General features: G+C 53.3%; 1 protein-coding gene across 1 annotated transcript; it reads right to left on the bottom strand.

The window, feature by feature from the left end:
* Positions 1-661: 661 nt before the first annotated feature.
* Positions 662-16,364, bottom strand: LOC147646549 (uncharacterized). Its single transcript, XM_086873361.1, has 5 exons — positions 16,249-16,364; positions 6,314-6,468; positions 2,912-2,990; positions 1,724-2,725; positions 662-1,275 (listed from the first exon to the last, which is right to left on the bottom strand). The coding sequence occupies exon 4, from the start codon at positions 2,709-2,711 to the stop codon at positions 1,746-1,748; it is 966 nt and encodes a 321-aa protein (XP_086729487.1). The 5' UTR covers positions 2,712-2,725; positions 2,912-2,990; positions 6,314-6,468; positions 16,249-16,364; the 3' UTR covers positions 662-1,275; positions 1,724-1,745.
* Positions 16,365-17,094: the final 730 nt, after the last annotated feature.

Here is a 17,094-nt window from a genome sequence, read left to right as displayed (position 1 = left end):
ATCCTCCCCAGATTCCACTCCCAACATCCCCCTCGCTTCCAGCTCAGGATGGTGCCCTGATGAGACCTCTCCTCAAATCGCACTCCTGAGATGCCTCCCCATCGCTGGAAAATCTCCCCAAATCCAACCCAAACCCTGCCCCAAAATCGGGAATCCCGCTTGAGACCCCTCCCCAAATTCAGGCCATCCCAAAGTGCCCCTTCTCAATGGGAGCAGGACCCCTCCCCATCAACGGAAATTCCCCCAAACCAAAAAAATTCTCCCCAAATCCCCCTTACCAAAATCAGAACCTCTCCCAGGACCCCTGAATTTCCCCCTAAAACCACCAAATTCCTCCCCCAAAATCCCAAAATTCCTCACAAATCCCCCCCAAAACCGAAAACCCCCCATACACCCTCAAAAGTCCCAGATCCTCCCAAAACTAAAAAATTTCCCACAAAACTCCAAATTTTCCCAAAAATCCCAAATTTTCCCCCCAAAATTCTCCCCACCCCCTAAATTTTTCCCCAAAACCCCCAAATTTCCCCCCCAAAACCCCAAATTCCCCCCAATTTCCCAAATTCCACCCCAAAACTCAGGAGATCCCCTGCAAAAAACCAGTGATCCCTCCCAAGAAGCCCCCCAAAATTGCAACTCCTTTCCTCAAAAATCACCAAAAAGCTGAGAACATAAATTTTTTATTTCACATTTTTCACACTTTGGGTAGGGGGGGAAACCCCAGATTTCCTGGGATTTTTCCCGTATTTTTGGGGATGGGAGTGCCCCCAACTTTTCCAGCACCCTTGGCGACACCTCTCCAAAATTCCTGCCCCAGTCCCCCCAAATTAAATGCACATAAATAAAAAGAGGGGAAAAAAAGGGAAAAAAGGTAAAAAGAAAAAAAAAAAAAGAAAAAAAAGACCACCCCCACCCCATTTTGGGGAAAGGGGGACAGAGGAAAAATTGAGGGAGGGGGTGATTCCCCCCAAAGAAATTGAGGGACCCCTCAAAAAAATTGTGGGAACCCTCTCCAAAAAAAGCCCACTTTGAAGAATGCCAAAGCCACCAAAAAATAGAAAAAAAACCCAAAAAAACCCAAAAAACAAAAAAGGATAAAATTTGGGGGAGAACCCCCAAAAAATGTGACAAAAATGGGGGAACCCCTCCTTGAATCCAAAGAATTTTTTAATTTTTTTTTTTTACCCAAAAGCAGCAGGTTCTTGGGAGTGGCAGGGGAGGAGAGACCCCCTCCAAATTCCTGGGGCTGTCCCTGAGATCCAGCCGAGGCACCTGGTCCTGGAGGGGGACAAAAAGGGCATTTTAAGGAAATTAAAGGAATTTTGGGGGACTTGGGTGAATTTTAGGGAATTTTGGGGGGCTCTGGGGGCAGGTCTCAATTTTGTGGGGTCTTGCGTTCCGGGGCCGCAACATCATCTCCACGGAGGCCACATTTACCAGGAACCAGTCGGGGACACCAACGAGATGGGATTCTGCTCAGGAAACCATTTATTCAGCTCAGGAACAAACTCAGATCCAGAGACAGCCCCAAACAGAGGCAGGGAGATGGGGTTTGAGAACCAGGGTGGAGTTCAAGGTCAGGGACCACTGGGAACACAGCAAGGGAAAAACCCCAGGGGCCCAAACCCAATCAGAAATCCCTGGGCTGCCACCCCACGAGGGGTCCAGGGTGGAGTTTCTTCCTGGGCTCGCAGGGCCCAACCTTCGAGGCAGAGGCTTCCCTTACCAGTGCCTCTGTTGCTGTTGGGTCAAGTTAGAGATCTGGGTGAAGCTCTTCCCACACTGGGGACACTTGTAGGGCCATCTCCAGCATGGATACGCCGGTGCCTGACAAGGGTGGAGTTGTACTTGAACCCCTTCCTGCAGTCAGGGCAGCGGAAGGGCCTCTCATCCGTGTGAATCCGCTGGTGCTGGAGGAGATGGGACCTGGTCTGAAACCTCTTCCTGCATTCAGGACACTCATAGGGCCTCTCCCCGGTGTGGATCATCTGGTGGATGGTCAGTTGGGACCTCTGGCTGAAACCCTTCCCACATTCCCCACACTCATAGGGCCGTTCCCCAGTGTGGGTCCTCTGGTGGATGGTCAGTTGGGACCTCTGGCTGAAGCCCTTCCCACATTGCCCACACTCGTAGGGCCATTCCCCAGTGTGGATGCGCTGGTGGATGATGAGGTGGGAGTTTCGCTTGAAGCCCTTCCTGCAGTAGGGGCAGCGGAAGGGCCTCTCATCCGTGTGAATCCGCTGGTGCTTGAGGAGATGGGAGCTGCTCTGAAACCTCTTCCCACACTCAGAACACTCATAGGGCCTCTCCCCAGTGTGGATGCGCTGGTGGATGATGAGTTCGGAGTTGCAGCTGAAGCCCTTCCCACATTGCCCACACTCATAAGCCCATTCCCCAGTGTGGATCATCTGGTGGCGGATCAGGAATGAGCTCTGGCTGAAGCTCTTCCCACACTCCAAGCACTTGTAGGGCTTCTCCCCATCCTGAAGCTGCTCATGGACCACCAGCTCAGAGCCCTGGCTGGATCTCCAGCCGCCTTCCCGGCACAGGGTGGGTCTTGCCTCCTCAGAGCACCCTGGGATGGGTTTGGAGCCCCTCCTCCTGCGGGATCTCTGGGGATTTTCCTCCCTGTTGGATTCCTGAGCCATGGAGCTGCTCAAAACAGCCTCTTCCATGAGGTTCTGCCGTGGGGATTTGTTCTCCCTGGTCTCCATCCTCAGCTCCTTGTCTGGGGGAGGAAGGACAAGGAGAGGATGGGATTTGCCTCCGTGCCAGAGGGAAGGGGAAGGAGATCCCCCCAGTGCGTCCCCGGCAGGACGGCGTCGGCAGCGGGGTTGTCCTGCAGCTGGGGGCCATGCTGGGCTGGGAGATGGAGCAGGAGAGAGGGGGAAAGGGGCACTGACTTCCTCCTCACCTGCCTGGGTGTCCTGGGACGTCTTCCTCTTCCTCACAGCCTCCTCCTCCTTCCCGCCAAGGTTTGGGAATGGGAAATCCTGGTTTGGGGAAAAATACAATTCATGACCACATTGGGTTAGGGTGTTCCTCCTGCCCAAGGCCCTCTCTAGAAGTCACAGGGCACCTTGTGTCCATATAAACCTTCCTAAACACCAAGATTCAGTCCTGAAAACGCCTCCCAGGAGTTCCCCATCTCTGGTCTCTCCCCTTTGCTGTTCATGGGTTCCCCCCTGTTCCAGCTGCTGGGGGTCACGCTTGTACTGTGGGTCCCTCATCTACTCGGTCCCTGCCCTCCCCTTGCTTCTGAGAGTGCCAGGAATCCAAAAAGTTCCCCCATTTCTGTCTCAACATTTAGGGATGTTGGAGGTTTTTGGGGTCCCAGGGTCCCTTCTCCCCTTATTCTCTTCTTGGGGGTGCAGGTGGTCCATGGAGACCCCCCTGACCCCTCTCCAGGCTGTTGAGGGTCTTGTGAATTGTGGCGCTCCCCTTCTCTGGGTGTCCTGGGGGACACAGGGCTCTGCTCCTCCAGGCTGCCTCTGCCAGCAGCTGCCACCAGGACCCCCCAAGGGACATTTTCTGCTCAGCTTTGGAGTTCTTCATTCGCTGAACATTCTCCCCAAAAACCCAACCCAGGGACCCCCCAGGATATCTGGGCCGAGCTCCCCCTCCCTGGTCATTGCTGGGATGGGGGGGTGATGATCCCACGGGTGGGGGACTGTGAATTTGGGGAATGCTGGACTGGGATATACTGGGTGTGACTGAGATAATACTGGGATAACAAGCACCTGACTGGGGTTACTGGGAGTGTCTGGGAATGGCTATGGACATGCTGAGAACAACTGGGATATACTGGGAACACACTGGGAACAACGGGAACCATGCTGGGGACAACTGAAAGCAACTGGGCGTGACTGGGACCACGTGCTGGGAGGGGATGGGACTATACTTGGGGCTACTGGGTGCAACTGGGATCACACTGGGAGAAACAGGGAGCAACTGGAACCACGCTGAGGGCAACTGGGATCTAACTGGGATCACAGTGGAAGCAGCTGGGCCATGCTGGGCAAGACTGGGACCATACTGGCAGCAACTGGGACTGCACTCAGGGTGACTGGGAGTGGCTGGGAGCAACTGGGAACAGCTGGAACCACACTGGGGGCAACTGGGAGTGAGTGGGACCATGCTGAGATGGACTGGGACTATTCCAGGGACAACTGGGATCATACTGGTGGGAACTGGGAAGAATTACAACTATTCTGGGATCACACTCAACTGGGATCATACTGGGATCACAGTGGGAGCAGCTGGGTCCCTGCTGGCTGAGACTGCGATCCCACTGAGGGTGACTGGAATCATACTGGGATTGACTGGGAGTGGCTGGGAACAACTGGGATCATGCTGAGAGCAACTGGGAGGAGCTGGGAATGACTGGGAGCGTGCTGGGGCTGACTGGGATATACTGGGAGAGACAGGGAGTCCCAGGGATCACACTGGAGGCTACTGGGGTCACACTGGCACTGCCAGGGAGCAACTGGGGGCCACTGGCCTCATACTGGGAGTGACTGGGATTAGACTGGGAGTGACTGGGATCAGACTGGGAGTGACTGGGATGATACTGGGAGTGTGAAGGAAACTGGAAAATTGGGGAAAAAATGGGAAAAAAAGCAGGATCAATAAAAGGAAAATAGAAGGGGAAAATCAGGGGAAAAAATAGAAAAAAACAGGATGAAATAAAAAAAAAAAAAAGGGAAAATCAGGAAAAATTTGGGAAAAAAAGAGAAAAGTCAAGGAATAAATGGGAAAAATTAGGGAAAAAATCAGGAAAAGAAAGTGGAAAAAATCTTGAAAAAAATCAGGAAAAATGGGGGAAAAAATCAGGACAAAATAGGAAAAGAAGGAAAAATCAGGAAGAATTGGAAAAAAACTGAGAAAATCAGGAGAAAAACTGGGAAAGAACTTGGAAAAACCAGGAAAATAAAGAGGCATAAAATCTAAAAATAGTAGAAAAATAATGGGAAAAAAATTCCGAAAAAATCAGGGAAAACTCAGGGAAATTTGAGAAGAAATTGGGAAAAAGCTAGAAAAAAAATGGGAAAGGAAGATAGAAAAATCAGGAAAAAATAGGAAAGGCATGGAAAAAAAAAAAAAGTGAAAAAGTGGGAAAAATCAGGGAAATATCAGGAAAAGAAAGCCAAAAAGACTCTGGGAAAAATCAGGCGAAATCAAGAAAAAATTCGGAAAAAAAATTGAAAAATCAAGGAAAAAACAAAAATGTTTGAGAAAGCTTGCAAAAAAATCAGAAAAAAAATGTGAAAAAAAGAAAGATCAGGGGAAAATCAGGGAAAAAAAACAGGAAAAGGATTAAAAAATCTGTAAAAAATCAGAAAAAGTAATGAAAAATTTCAGGAAGAAAATGGGGAAAGCCAGAAAAAATTGGGAAAGGAAAAGGGATAAATCGGGGAAAAATTGGAAAAGAATTGGGAAAAAATGGGTAAAATCAAGAAAAGAGAGAAAAAAGAAACCTGGGAAAAAAACAGGAAAAATCAGTAAAAAAATTAGGAAATACAGGGAAAAATCAGGGAAGAATGGGGGGAAATCAGGAAAAGAAATGGTGGAAAAAATTGGGAAAAATCAGAGAAAAAAAAATCAAGGGAAAAATGAGGAAAAAAACCTGGGGGACAAAACCTGGGAAAATGTTAAAAAAAATTGGGAAAAAGCCAGGAAATATTTAGGAAATGAACAAGCATAATTAGGGAACATATGGAAAAAATGGGGAAATATTGGGACAGATCAGAGGGAAAAATCAGGAAAAAAAAATGTGAAAAATGAGAGAAAAATCAGGAAAAGAAAAAGGGAATAAAACCTGAAAAAAATCAGAAAAAAAATTTAAAAAATTGGGGGAAAATCAGGGAAAAAATTGGGAAAAATCAGGGAAAAATTTGGGAAAAAACAGAAAAATCAGGGAAAAATTTGAGAAAAAGTTGGGGAAAAGATAAAAAAATTTGGGAAGAGAGAAAAATCAGGGGAAAATCAGGAAAATTTGATAAAAAACTGGAAAAAAATGGGAAAATTTGGGAGAAAAAGGAGGGAAAAAATCAGAAAAAAAGCAAGGGAAAATTAGGAAAAAACTAGGAAAAAACAGAAAAAAATGGGGGGAAAAAAGAGTGAAAAAATTGGAAAAAATATTGGGAAAAAAACTGGAAAAATCTGGGACAAAACGAGGAAAAGAAAGAGGAAAATAATCTGGAAGAATCAGGATAAAATGGGATAAAAAATGGGAAAAAAAATGGGAAAAATCAGGAAAAAACCAGGATTAAATCCCCCTATCCCATTTTTCCATGGAATTTTAGGAATTGCCTACCTGGGAGATTGTAGAAGAATTTCCAGACCTGAGAATCCAGGGACTGGGGAAAGGTGGAATTGCGGATGAGCTGCTCAAGGTTTTTTTGGAAGACTGACGGCTTGGTCCTCTTCCAGCTTCCAGAACATTGGGATAAATCCCACACCTCCTTCTGGCTGGAAATCATGGAAAAATCATGGGAAAGCTGTGATTTAAATTCATGAAATTTTGCCACCAAAGCACCCTTTTTTCCCCACCAAAATTTCTATTTTTTTTCCCCCAAATTTCAATTTTTGGGATAATTAAATGGGGAAGATAGGGGGAAAAGGGGAAAAATAGGATAAAAATGGAGGAAGAATGGGGAAAAGTTAGGGAAAACTACAAAAATATAGGGGAAAAGTGAGAAAAATGTCAGGAAAAATGGAGGAAAATGGGGAGAAATGGAGCCAAAATGGGGGGAAAAAATGGGAAAAAATTGGATACAAATAGGGAAAATTTTGGGATATTGGGATGGAAATGGAGGAAAAATTGGGAAAAATGGGAGAAAGGAATGGAAGAAAATTGGGATAAAATTGTGGAAAAGTAAGATAAAACCAGGATAAAAATGGGAGAGGGGGGAAATGGGGAAAACTGGGACAAAAATAGGAAAAAAAAGGTAAAGATGAGGCAAAAATGGGGGAAAATTGGAAGAAATCGGGGAAAATCGGAGTAAAAATGGGGAAAAAACTGGGAGAAAATGGAGCAAAAATAGCATAAAATGGGGAAATAATAGATTAAAAATGGAAAAAATGGGAAAAATAGGAAAACATGGGGGACGATTTGAGTAAAAATGGAGGAAAAATAGGAAAAAAAAATGGGAAAAAATGAGGACAAATGAGATAAAAAAGGGGAAAATTGAGAGGAAAAGGAAAAAAATGGGGAAAAAATTGGGAAAAATAAGAAATAGGATTAAAATCGGGGAAAATTATCTGAAAATGGGATAAAAATTAGAAAAAATAGAGCAAAAATGGGAAAGAAATGGGATAAAAATGGGGAAAAATTGGATAAAAATGTGGAAAAATGGGATAAAATGGAGACAAATCGTACTCTAATAGGGAATGACTGGGAGTGATTTGGCTTATCGTGGGGCTCACAGGAAACTGGAGCCACACGGGGTGAGCAACTGGGCAATGCTGGGAGCAGCCACTGCCGGCACCGGGAGCCCCGAACCCCTTTCCCGGCCATGCCGGACCCGCATCCCCCCGGCCCCTTTGCCGGGGCTCTGCCGCCACCGCCACCGGGACCCCCCAAAAACACCTCCCGGGGACCCCCGGGGTGCCCCCGAGGGGCATCTGCGGCTCGGCTCTGGAGCCCTGCCATCCCCAAACATCCCCCCCAAAAACCCCAAAGCCAGGGAGCCCCGGGGTATTTGGGGCGAGCTCCCCCTCCCCGGGCACCTGCGGGATGGGGGGCGATGGTCCCGAAGGAGCTGCAGATACAGAGAGCGGGGAGCGCAGGTGGAGCCTCCTCTGCCTGCTCCAGCTCTTCCTCCTCCTGCTCCTCCTCTTCCTCCTCCTCTGTCCCTCCTCTTCCTCCTCCTCTGTCCCTCCTCTGTCCCTGGGCGTGGTTCGGAGCCCTCGGGTGAGCGGGGCCGGGCCGGGACACGATGGGAAAGGGCTGGGTCCCCCCCAAACCGAGCTGGGGGCAGCGGAGCTTTGGGGGAACAATGGGAACGGGGCGGGACAGGGGAACAGGGGGAGGTGGGAGCACTGAGGGTCCCCCAGTTCACCCCAGGAGCCCCAAGCCCCGTCCCAGCCCCCCCAGTTCCCCCCGCAGCCCCGGCTGAGGGGGGCTCAGCCCAGGAGCCGCCGTCGTTCGGGGCTCCCCCGAGTGCAGGAACGGGAGAGTTCCCGGCTCGGGGAGGCCCCAGCACAGGAGGGGATCTTGTCCCTCTTCCAGGGCCTTTCAGGGTCTTCAGGCCCCTCTCAAGAGGAGTTTTTCTCTTTTTAAGGTATTTTTGGGGGGGATCCCACCACTACAGGGGTGTTTTTTCCTCCCCATTTTAGGGTGTTTGTGCGGCCGCAGCCCCACAAGCCCCTTTTGAGGGGGGATCATGACGGCTTTAAGTGACATTTTTAGGGGTGTCCCCACCCCAAGCCCCTGTAGGGGATGTTTTGTCCCCCAGGGTGGATTTTGGGGGTTCTCTCTACCATGGCCGCTTTAAGGGCCCCCGGTGTTGTCGGGTCCCACTGTAACTCCTCTTAAAAGGGCAACACCGCTCCCGTTGGTTCCGGCAGTGGAGCCCGGGAGGGGTTGGGGGTCCCGGGAGGGGTTTGGGGGTACCTGGGTGATGCCGATGGAGATGATGGGGTCCCCATGCTGGGTATAAACCTTGGTGAGGGGTTCCTGGGGATTTTCAGAAGTTCTGGGTGGTTTTGGGGCCACCGTGCTTTTTTGGGAGTTCCCAAGGGGGTTTACAGGGGTCCTGATGAGGGAATTTGGGCGATCCCGGGGGTGGAATTGGGGGTCCCAAGGCTGTTTTGGGGAACCTGCTGGTGATGGAGATGGGGACCCCATGACAGGCATGAACCTTCTCAATGGCTGTATGGGGTTTTGCCGTTTTGGGGAGTTTTTGGAGCATCCAGGGATGTGTTTGGGATCAGGGGAGGTTGGGGTGTCCCGGGGGCTTTGGGGGTTCTCGGCAGGTTTGGGGGTACCTGGGCAATGCGGGTGGCAGTGCTGGGGACCCCGTGCCGGGTTTGAACCTTCTCACTGCGCACGGGCAGCGTCAGCGTGTTCAGGGAGATCCTGGGGGGCCCGGGGGGTCACCCCAAATCCCAGGGACCCCAAATGCTGAGGGACCCCCCGAACTGCCCTCACCGCTGGATCTGCTGCAGGCAGGGGGGCACCAGCACTCGGCCCCCACCCTCCACCATCACAGGGGGGCTGTGGAAGAAATCTGGGGGTGCACGGACAGGTCGGGTGGGACCCCCAAAGTCCTGGGGGAGGGGACACGGGGGGACTCCCAGGAATTCCCATTATGGGCGAAAGAAGAGGGACCAGGAAGAGTTTGGGGGGGCTGGGTGGGTCATGGGGGGACCCCCAGGAGTCTTGTGGGGGCTGGGGAGGGCAAAAAACAGGGTGACCCCCAGGATGGGTTTGGGGGGGAACCGGATTGGAGCTCCCATGGCAGTGGGATGGGGAGATCTGCCCATGGAATTCCATGGGAATGACATGGCAGTGAGATCCGTCTACAGAATTCCCATGGGAATTGGACAGCAGTGGGATCCATCCGTGGAGGTCTCACGGGAATGGGATGTCTGAGATCCATCCATGGACTTTCCATGCGAATTCCCACGGTCACAAATTTTGCCCTCCCAAATCCCACATTCCCATTCCCATATTCCCATGGGAATTCTGCCCTCCCCACCTTTACACTCCAGCGCCTCCCACCCATATCTGACATATTTCCGGAGACATTCCCTGCAGCTGTGAGCCAGGGAATTTGTTAATCCCTCAGCCTGGATCTCAGGGATCCCCATGGCGGTGCCACAGTTGCCATCGCAGCCCCACAGATCCCCCAGCCCCGGCTCCCCCCGCTCAGCCCCGCTCTGGCTGTGCCGCTGCTGCAGCATCTGCAGCTCCCCGCTGGTCCCGTGCCGGTGCCGCTCCTTGTGCCGGCCCTGGCTATCCCAATATCCCAGCCCTGGCTATCCCAATATCCCAGCTCTGGCTATCCCAAGATCCCAGCCCTGGCTATCCCAATATCCCAGCCCTGGCTATCCCAATATCCCAGCCCTGGCTATCCCAATATCCCAGCCCTGGCCATCCCAATATCCCAGCTCTGGCCATCCCAATATCCCAGCCCTGGCTATCCCAAGATCCCAGCCCTGGCTATCCCAAAATCCCAGCCCTGGCTATCCCAAAATCCCAGCCCTGGCTATCCCAATATCCCAGCCCTGGCTATCCCAATATCCCAGCCCTGGCTATCCCAAGATCCCAGCCCTGGCTATCCCAAGATCCCAGCCCTGGCTATCCCAAAATCCCAGCCCTGGCTATCCCAATATCCCAGCCCTGGCTATCCCAATATCCCAGCCCTGGCTATCCCAAGATCCCAGCCCTGGCTATCCCAAGATCCCGGCTCGGCTCTGCCCGGCCCCGCTCGCTGCGGCGGCGCTGGAAGGGGATCCCAGCCAGGGACCCCATGGACATGGACTGCGGGAAGCCCGGGCCGGGCTCCGACAGCGCCGCGTGCAGGGAACGCAGGGAGAGGAGAACTGGGGGGACATTTGGAGATTTGGGATCGGGGGGGTCACGGCTGAAGGAAAGGGGGGACGGGGAGAGCCGGGAAGGGCATTTGGGGATGCCAGGAGTGACAAGATGGGAGGCTAGGGCTGGCTAGATGTGGCATGGCTGGAGTTCAGGGCGTTCCTGTACCCAGGAAAGGGAGCTCCAAGGGTCCCCGCTGTCCCCATTGCCAGGACAGGGCAGGGAAAGCCGGGATGGCTGGGAATAGGGGTCCCGGGTGTCCTGAGTGCTGAGGAAAGGAGGGGCTGGCTGCTGGGAGAGGCAGGAATAGGGGTCCGGGGGCTAAATGGGTCAAGGAGAAGGGGGCTCTGGGGGCTGCGGGAGGCGGGATGGCCGGGAAAGGGGTGCAGGCGTTCCTGGTGCCGGATAAGGGGGTGCAGGGTGGGACCCACGGCCGGGAATGGGGGTTCGGTGGGATGCCGGCGGCCAGGAATGGGGGTTTAGGGGCCCCTCGGCGCTCCGGAATGGCCGATCAAAGAGTCCCGGTGCCGGGGGTCCCCCTCACCTCTCGCCGCCCCCCGGGAGCGCCCCCGGCCCCAGCGCTGGAGCCATCGCGCTGCTCCGCTGCGGCCCCGCCCACAGCCCCAGCCCCGCCCCCAGAGCCGCCTCCGGCCCCGCCATTGGCGCCGCTCTTTGCTGCCCGCCAGTGGCAGCCCGAGGCTGCAGTGACGTCACCGGTCGCTGGGCAGATCCCGGCGGCGCAGGGCGGCCAAGGCGGAAGCGAAAGTGCCCGAGGGAGCGCGGGGGGAGGGGACGCGGCAATTCCAGGGAATTCCCCTGGATCCCCTCCCGGGATCCCCCGGGACCCTCCTCGGCCGCGCACTGCGGGACCCCCGGGACAAACTGGGCTGAACTCCCGGGCCCTGCGCCCAAACTCTGCCTGGAACCCGCCGGCTTCGGCCCAAAGCGGGGGAAGCCCCGGGATCCGCAGATCCCATTTTTCCTGCGGCTGCGGCTCCCCAGCCCCGGCGGAGCAGGAGCGGGCGCTGGGAGCCCGAGCCCCGATTCCCGATCTCCTTCCCTCTCTCTCTGCTGCTCTCTCCCTCTCCTTTGGGTGATCAGAAATGCCAGAGCGGCTGGAGAGCCCCGTGCCCAGCTCGGCTTTCCCTGGAAAGGGAGGCCTGGGGGTGCGGTGCCCCGGGATGGCCGGGAATGGGGCTCCGGGGGTCCCCGGGCTGACGGAACCGGGGGATCCAGGGGCTGGCAGGGGAGGATCCCCGGGAAAGGGGGTGCAGGGCGCTGTTGGTGCAGGAGAAGGGGGTGCAGGGGGTCCCGGAGCTGGGGAAGGAGATGCGGGGGGGTCCCAGGGCCCAGGAATGGGGATCCAAGGGGGTCCCAGGGGGGCTCCCCAAAGCCCCTCCCAGGGCACAGCAGGAGCTGGGTCAGGAGCTCTGGCAGAGACAAAAGGGGGTGAGCCCGGCATGGGGGGGACATGGGGGAGTCACAGGCGTTCCTGGGGGGGGACACGACCCCCGGGGACCCCTCCTCACCTTCTCCCACGTACCCCAACAGAGCCTCTAAATGGATGAGCAGAGCTCGGTGACTGCAGTATGAAACTTGTTCAGTGGCACAGGAGGATTTAGAATTGAGGACAGGGGAAGGGTTTAACCCAGCCTCCTGTTTGAACAGCCTGGAGAGGGGGCTGGGGAGAAACCCATGCCTGCATTGAATTGAGAGAGATCCAGACCCGGGCTGGGAGAGATGAGACATTCCCTGGCCTAAGGGAGAAAATGTGTTTATGGATGGGCTTTCAAGGGCAGCAGAAGGGAAATGAATTACAGGACTTGCTATTGTTAAGGAAAGGGAATTAGACAAAGCCCAGGTCACAGCCCCCATGTCAGCTCAACCTGCAGAGCTGGCTGTGCTTGTAAGTACCTGGCACTGACATGCCCTCAGCTGGAAGGGTCAAATATCTTATGCTGATACCAGGGCAGCTAACAGGGTGCCAAAAGCAATTCTGACTTCCTCAGCAATCACTGGATCAGTTATCAAGGGATTTCTAAAAAATATTAATTCCAAGAAAATAAGGGATTATGGAAGCAACAGACTCAGGGGAACTCATTTTACAGGAAAGATCCTTCAGGGGGGTTATGTCAGCTTTAGGAATACAATGGGATCTCCACAACCCCCGATACCCCCAGCGCTCAGGTCAGGTAGGAAGAATGAATGGAGAAACAAAGAAACACCTCTGGAAGCTGCTGATAGAAACCAAGATTCCATGGGTACAGCTTTTGGCTTTGGCAAGAGTAAGAGCCAGACCCAGGGCAGATATTCAATTAACTCCCTTGGAACTGATCTTTGGAATTCCTTACCCTGGTAAATCTCCACCTAGTGCAGGGTGCAGATCAGGGATGTATATTCAAAGCAGTCAGTGGTCAGAATCCTGTCTCTTGTGGAACCCCTCCCTCAGGAAGCTCGGCTGGCACAGACCCTGCCTTGGGACTCTGCTGTTCACAACATCCAACCAGGACATCGGGTCCTGCCGAAGCAGAGGAAAGAAGCAGCTCTGGTGGCCAAGTGGCACGGCCCATTCCAAGTGTCCCTGAGCACAGAAACAGCCCCAGCACAGCTGAACACGGGGGGACCCCTCAGCCTCGGCTCAAGGGCTCTGCAGCCCCGCAGATTTGGAATTCCCGGCTGCAGCAGGAGGATGGGAGGCCGCCCCTGAGCCTGCACTGAAGGCAAGGCAGCAGCAGCCAGGGCTCCCCAGCGGCCCTCTGCTGAAATCCTCGGCCTGGGCACCCTCCTTTGGCATCTCCAGCCCCTGCGGGACAATCCTGGCTGGCACTGCTGGAGCTTCAGGGCTTTCTGTGCCTGCCCTCGCCACAGCTGCTGGGGAAGGCACCGGGAGAATTCCACTCTGGCTCTCAATTACACTCACACTCTGGGCTGGCTGGGATTAGAGTATTGGAAAATATACCAGGTGTAAAATTATTCTTTATTTGATTTCTCCAGTCAGGCTTGGTTTGCATTTGCTTTGGGGAAAGGAATTTTAAAGGTTTTTTTTACGGGATGTTCCACCACTCAGCAGAGATGAGCTTAACATGTCAAAAGACTGGGAAGAGCCCAAAAGATTCCCACAAAGACAACGACAATCAACAAAACATCAATACCCAGCAGCAAACATCAACCAACAAGTTGCACCTGACACTACCCCAGACACTGCCCTGGCACAGCTGGAGACACCTGGTCTGGAAAAGGCTGAGCAGGAAATCCAGGAGTGCAGACCTAATTCACATCAGAGGCACAGAAATCCGGGTGCAACAGGAAACCAAACACTAAGGACTCCACACCTTGGAAACAATGAACACTAAACCAATGGATTTCTATGGGTTCAGACTGAATAAAGTTTAGGAAAGATCTAGTAAAACTCACATGTCATGGAATGATTTTCTCTGCACATGCAGACTATGTGTGGTTGAAATGATTCTGTTCAGAATCAAGTCATGCTTTATTTCTCTAATGACACTGTTGGAGAGTTTTTGCTTTTCACAGTTTCAGTGAATGGATTACACCCTTAGAAGAATTTTTCGTAATAATTCTACTTTTCTATTGTCAGTTCTGTTTGGGACAGGGGTGTGAGAATCAGTTTTTAGTCAGAGGAGAAGAAAACACTTGATTTCTTTATAGTTTTTGTTATTATGATTGTGCGTGGCTCGTAGCGATGGCAACGTTATGGTATGGGTTTTTCCATGTTCACCTTTAAGCTGCATTTTGAAAAGTAGAAGAGTTTGAAAGGCGGTCCTTTAAAATGTAAAGAGTTAATAAAAAATTGTTAAAAAAAAAAAAAAAAAAAAAAAAAAGCAGATGGGGGAGGGAGCCCTCCATGTGAGTCATCCCATGGCTGCCCTGGAAGAGAAGCTTCATTCCAGGCAGCCAGCAGAGGAGCTTTAGAAATGCAAATTAACACCCCTGGGGCAAAGCCTGGACAATGTACCAGGGTGTTCCTGCCTGGGGGAGGAATTGGCCTGAATTCCTCTGCCCCTCACCCCAAGCTCTGCCTGCTGGCACAGATGGAATTTGCACAGCTGAAGGCAGAGCCCATGGTGAGGATATCTGACTGCAGCAGAAATTGGTTAAGCTAAAAAGGAAAACAGCTAATTGAGAATGTTGTGAAAACTTCACTATAAAAAATGGGGGGAAGTCATCCCAGTCCCCACCTTAACTTGTGCTCTCAATTTCTATGTTATCTAGGGTGAATTAGAGCACTGGGGTTTTTTTGCTCCAAGTTAAGGGAAATCCGTTGGGAATCCAAGTATGTGCTGAATTAATTAGAGAAAAGCCAAAAATTGATGCAACCCTGGCTGGAGGGAGCACCCAAAAATGGGGAAAAGATGAACAGCCACCAGAACAAATCCTGCAACACCATGGACCAGGCCATGGGAACCCTAATGAATTCATATCAGGAGCCAGAGAACTAATTTATCATTTCCATGGTATAATTAGATTACATGATGTCCTCAAAATAATACCCAACCAGACAGCTCCAGTTCCTGACTTTCTTCACAATCAATCCACCCAGATGAGGAACACAACATTTCACCATGGGATGGGGTCGGATTATCTTTTAGCAGGAAAAGGAGGCAGAGTTTGTGGAAAGTTAAATTACTCAAACTGCTGCTGGCAAATAGATCACAAAGGAAAAGTGGTGAAACAGATAACAAAGGATATAAGAAAAGAGCTCATGTACTGGTCCAAACGTGGAAAGGATGGGAATGGGCAACATTTCTGTGGTTCCCTGGCAGACCATGGGTTAAAGGAATGCAGTTTCTCCTCTTATGTGCTACAGCAACTCTCACCTTTTCACCATGCACACACCTTGCTGAGTGCAGCTCATTCAGCAGCTGAGCAAGGGGATGCAGGGGGCAGCCAGGCCTCCTGAGCCACAAACGGCTACAAAAGGACAGAGAATGAGGGCACCGAGAGCAATCCCAAAACCAAAGAACACCCAGGAAGAAAAAACAGAGTCAATGAGTGAGTCTGGTTGCAGATAGGGCCAGGGACTTGTACATACGGAAACAATGGGAGAAGGCATCAGTTTCAGAAAATGTTACCAATTGACAAGGACCGCTGCTCTGACAAAGTCCCGCTAAATTCCTGAACTTCCAGAAGAACAAAGACTTAACAGAGCCATCAATATCGGATGTTCTACAAAAGTGGGGGGTACATATTAACCGGGACATGCAGGAGGCAGATGGGGAAGTCTGAACCTTCCAAGCACCTCCGCCAGTGGGGAAAGGGACAGGGACACGCGGCCGGGAAAATCAGGGCAAAAACGAGGCCGCGTCCTCCAGCAGCTGGAGAGAGCGCACGGCAAATGCCCCACGGCCTCTCCCTTTGGGCAGCAATAAAGTCACTCTCACACCGCTCCTCGGGCTCCTTTGGCAACACAAACCTCTGGCGCCGGGAATTTGCCCGCCCAGCCCCGGGCACAGCGCAGCCACCTCCGGGCTACCGACACGAAGCGGGACGAGCCAGCGCTGCTCCGGCACCGGCTCCTGCCGAGGCCCCAGCGGGAAGGAGACCGCGGGCAGCCGCTCCCGCAGCGCCCTCACGCCAGGGCCAACACGGGCCGGCCACGGCACAAGCCACCCGCCACAGCCCCCCGCCGCCCCCTCCCGGGCCCGCAGCGAGCCCCGAGCCCCCGCAGAACCGAGCGCGGCTCCCACCTGCGATGGCTGGGGCCGCCTCCGAGCTCCGCCGCCGCCTCACCGGGCTCCGGCCGCTGCCGCCGCTACCGGGCCCGAACAGACGCTCCGGCAATGGCGGCTCTCCTGCCCCACGGCCGCCCTTGGGGGCGACAGCGGGGCCGGGCTTGTCCCCGCTCTGCCCAATCAGCGCGCGCCAGAGCCACGAGTGACGGCAGAAGCAGCCAATCGCAGCCAGTGGCGGGCTCTGCACATGGCACAGCCCCGCCCCGCGCTCTCAGGGCCCGCCCCGGGCAGTGTGAGGGGAAGGGCGGAGATGAGGAACAGGCTTGGAACGGGCCCGGCCCGAGCCGCCATTGAGCTCCCAACACAAACAAAGTTCTGCGCAGCTCCCAGCCCGCCTTTCCCTGCCCTGGGTGTTCGGTGGCTCCGGCTCAGCGGGAAGCCCTGGAGCCTCACTTCTCCCACCTCTAATTAGGTGCCTCAGTGCATCGCTCGGATTTCTCCCAAAAAGGGAAAACTGCCCCAAATCCCTGTGGATGAGTGGGGGAGGAGAGAGATTTCTGGCAGAAAACTCAGAGCAGGATCATGAGAAGTAAATTAATACCCCTAAAACCAGCTTCCCCCCACCCCTTTCTCCTCCCAGCTGTGCCTCCTACCCCGGCAGTGCAGGTGCGGTGAATTAAAGGGCCAGGAGACCTTCGGCTCCCATTAACAAGCCTTTATTAGAGAGAACTGGGCCTAGAGGTGGGGGCTCGGGGTGCACGCCGCCGCTGCTCCCTGTGGTCGATGTGGAGGAGGAGGATCATGCAGGCCTGTCATCATCCACTGTCAGCAGGACCGGAGCCTCTATCCTCGCCAGGATCA

This window comes from Cyanistes caeruleus, unplaced genomic scaffold (genome assembly GCF_971803275.1).
Source record: "Cyanistes caeruleus unplaced genomic scaffold, bCyaCae1.hap1.1 HAP1_SCAFFOLD_94, whole genome shotgun sequence".
Lineage (NCBI taxonomy): Eukaryota > Metazoa > Chordata > Aves > Passeriformes > Paridae > Cyanistes > Cyanistes caeruleus.
The sequence above is the reverse complement of the archived record's forward strand: the minus strand, read 5'-3'. Positions and strand labels throughout refer to the sequence as shown.

What these genes read in the sequence shown, in the direction of transcription:
- LOC147646549 (XM_086873361.1), bottom strand. Translation starts at nt 2,711, where the DNA reads ATGGAGACCAGGGAGAACAAATCCCCACGGCAGAACCTCATGGAAGAG.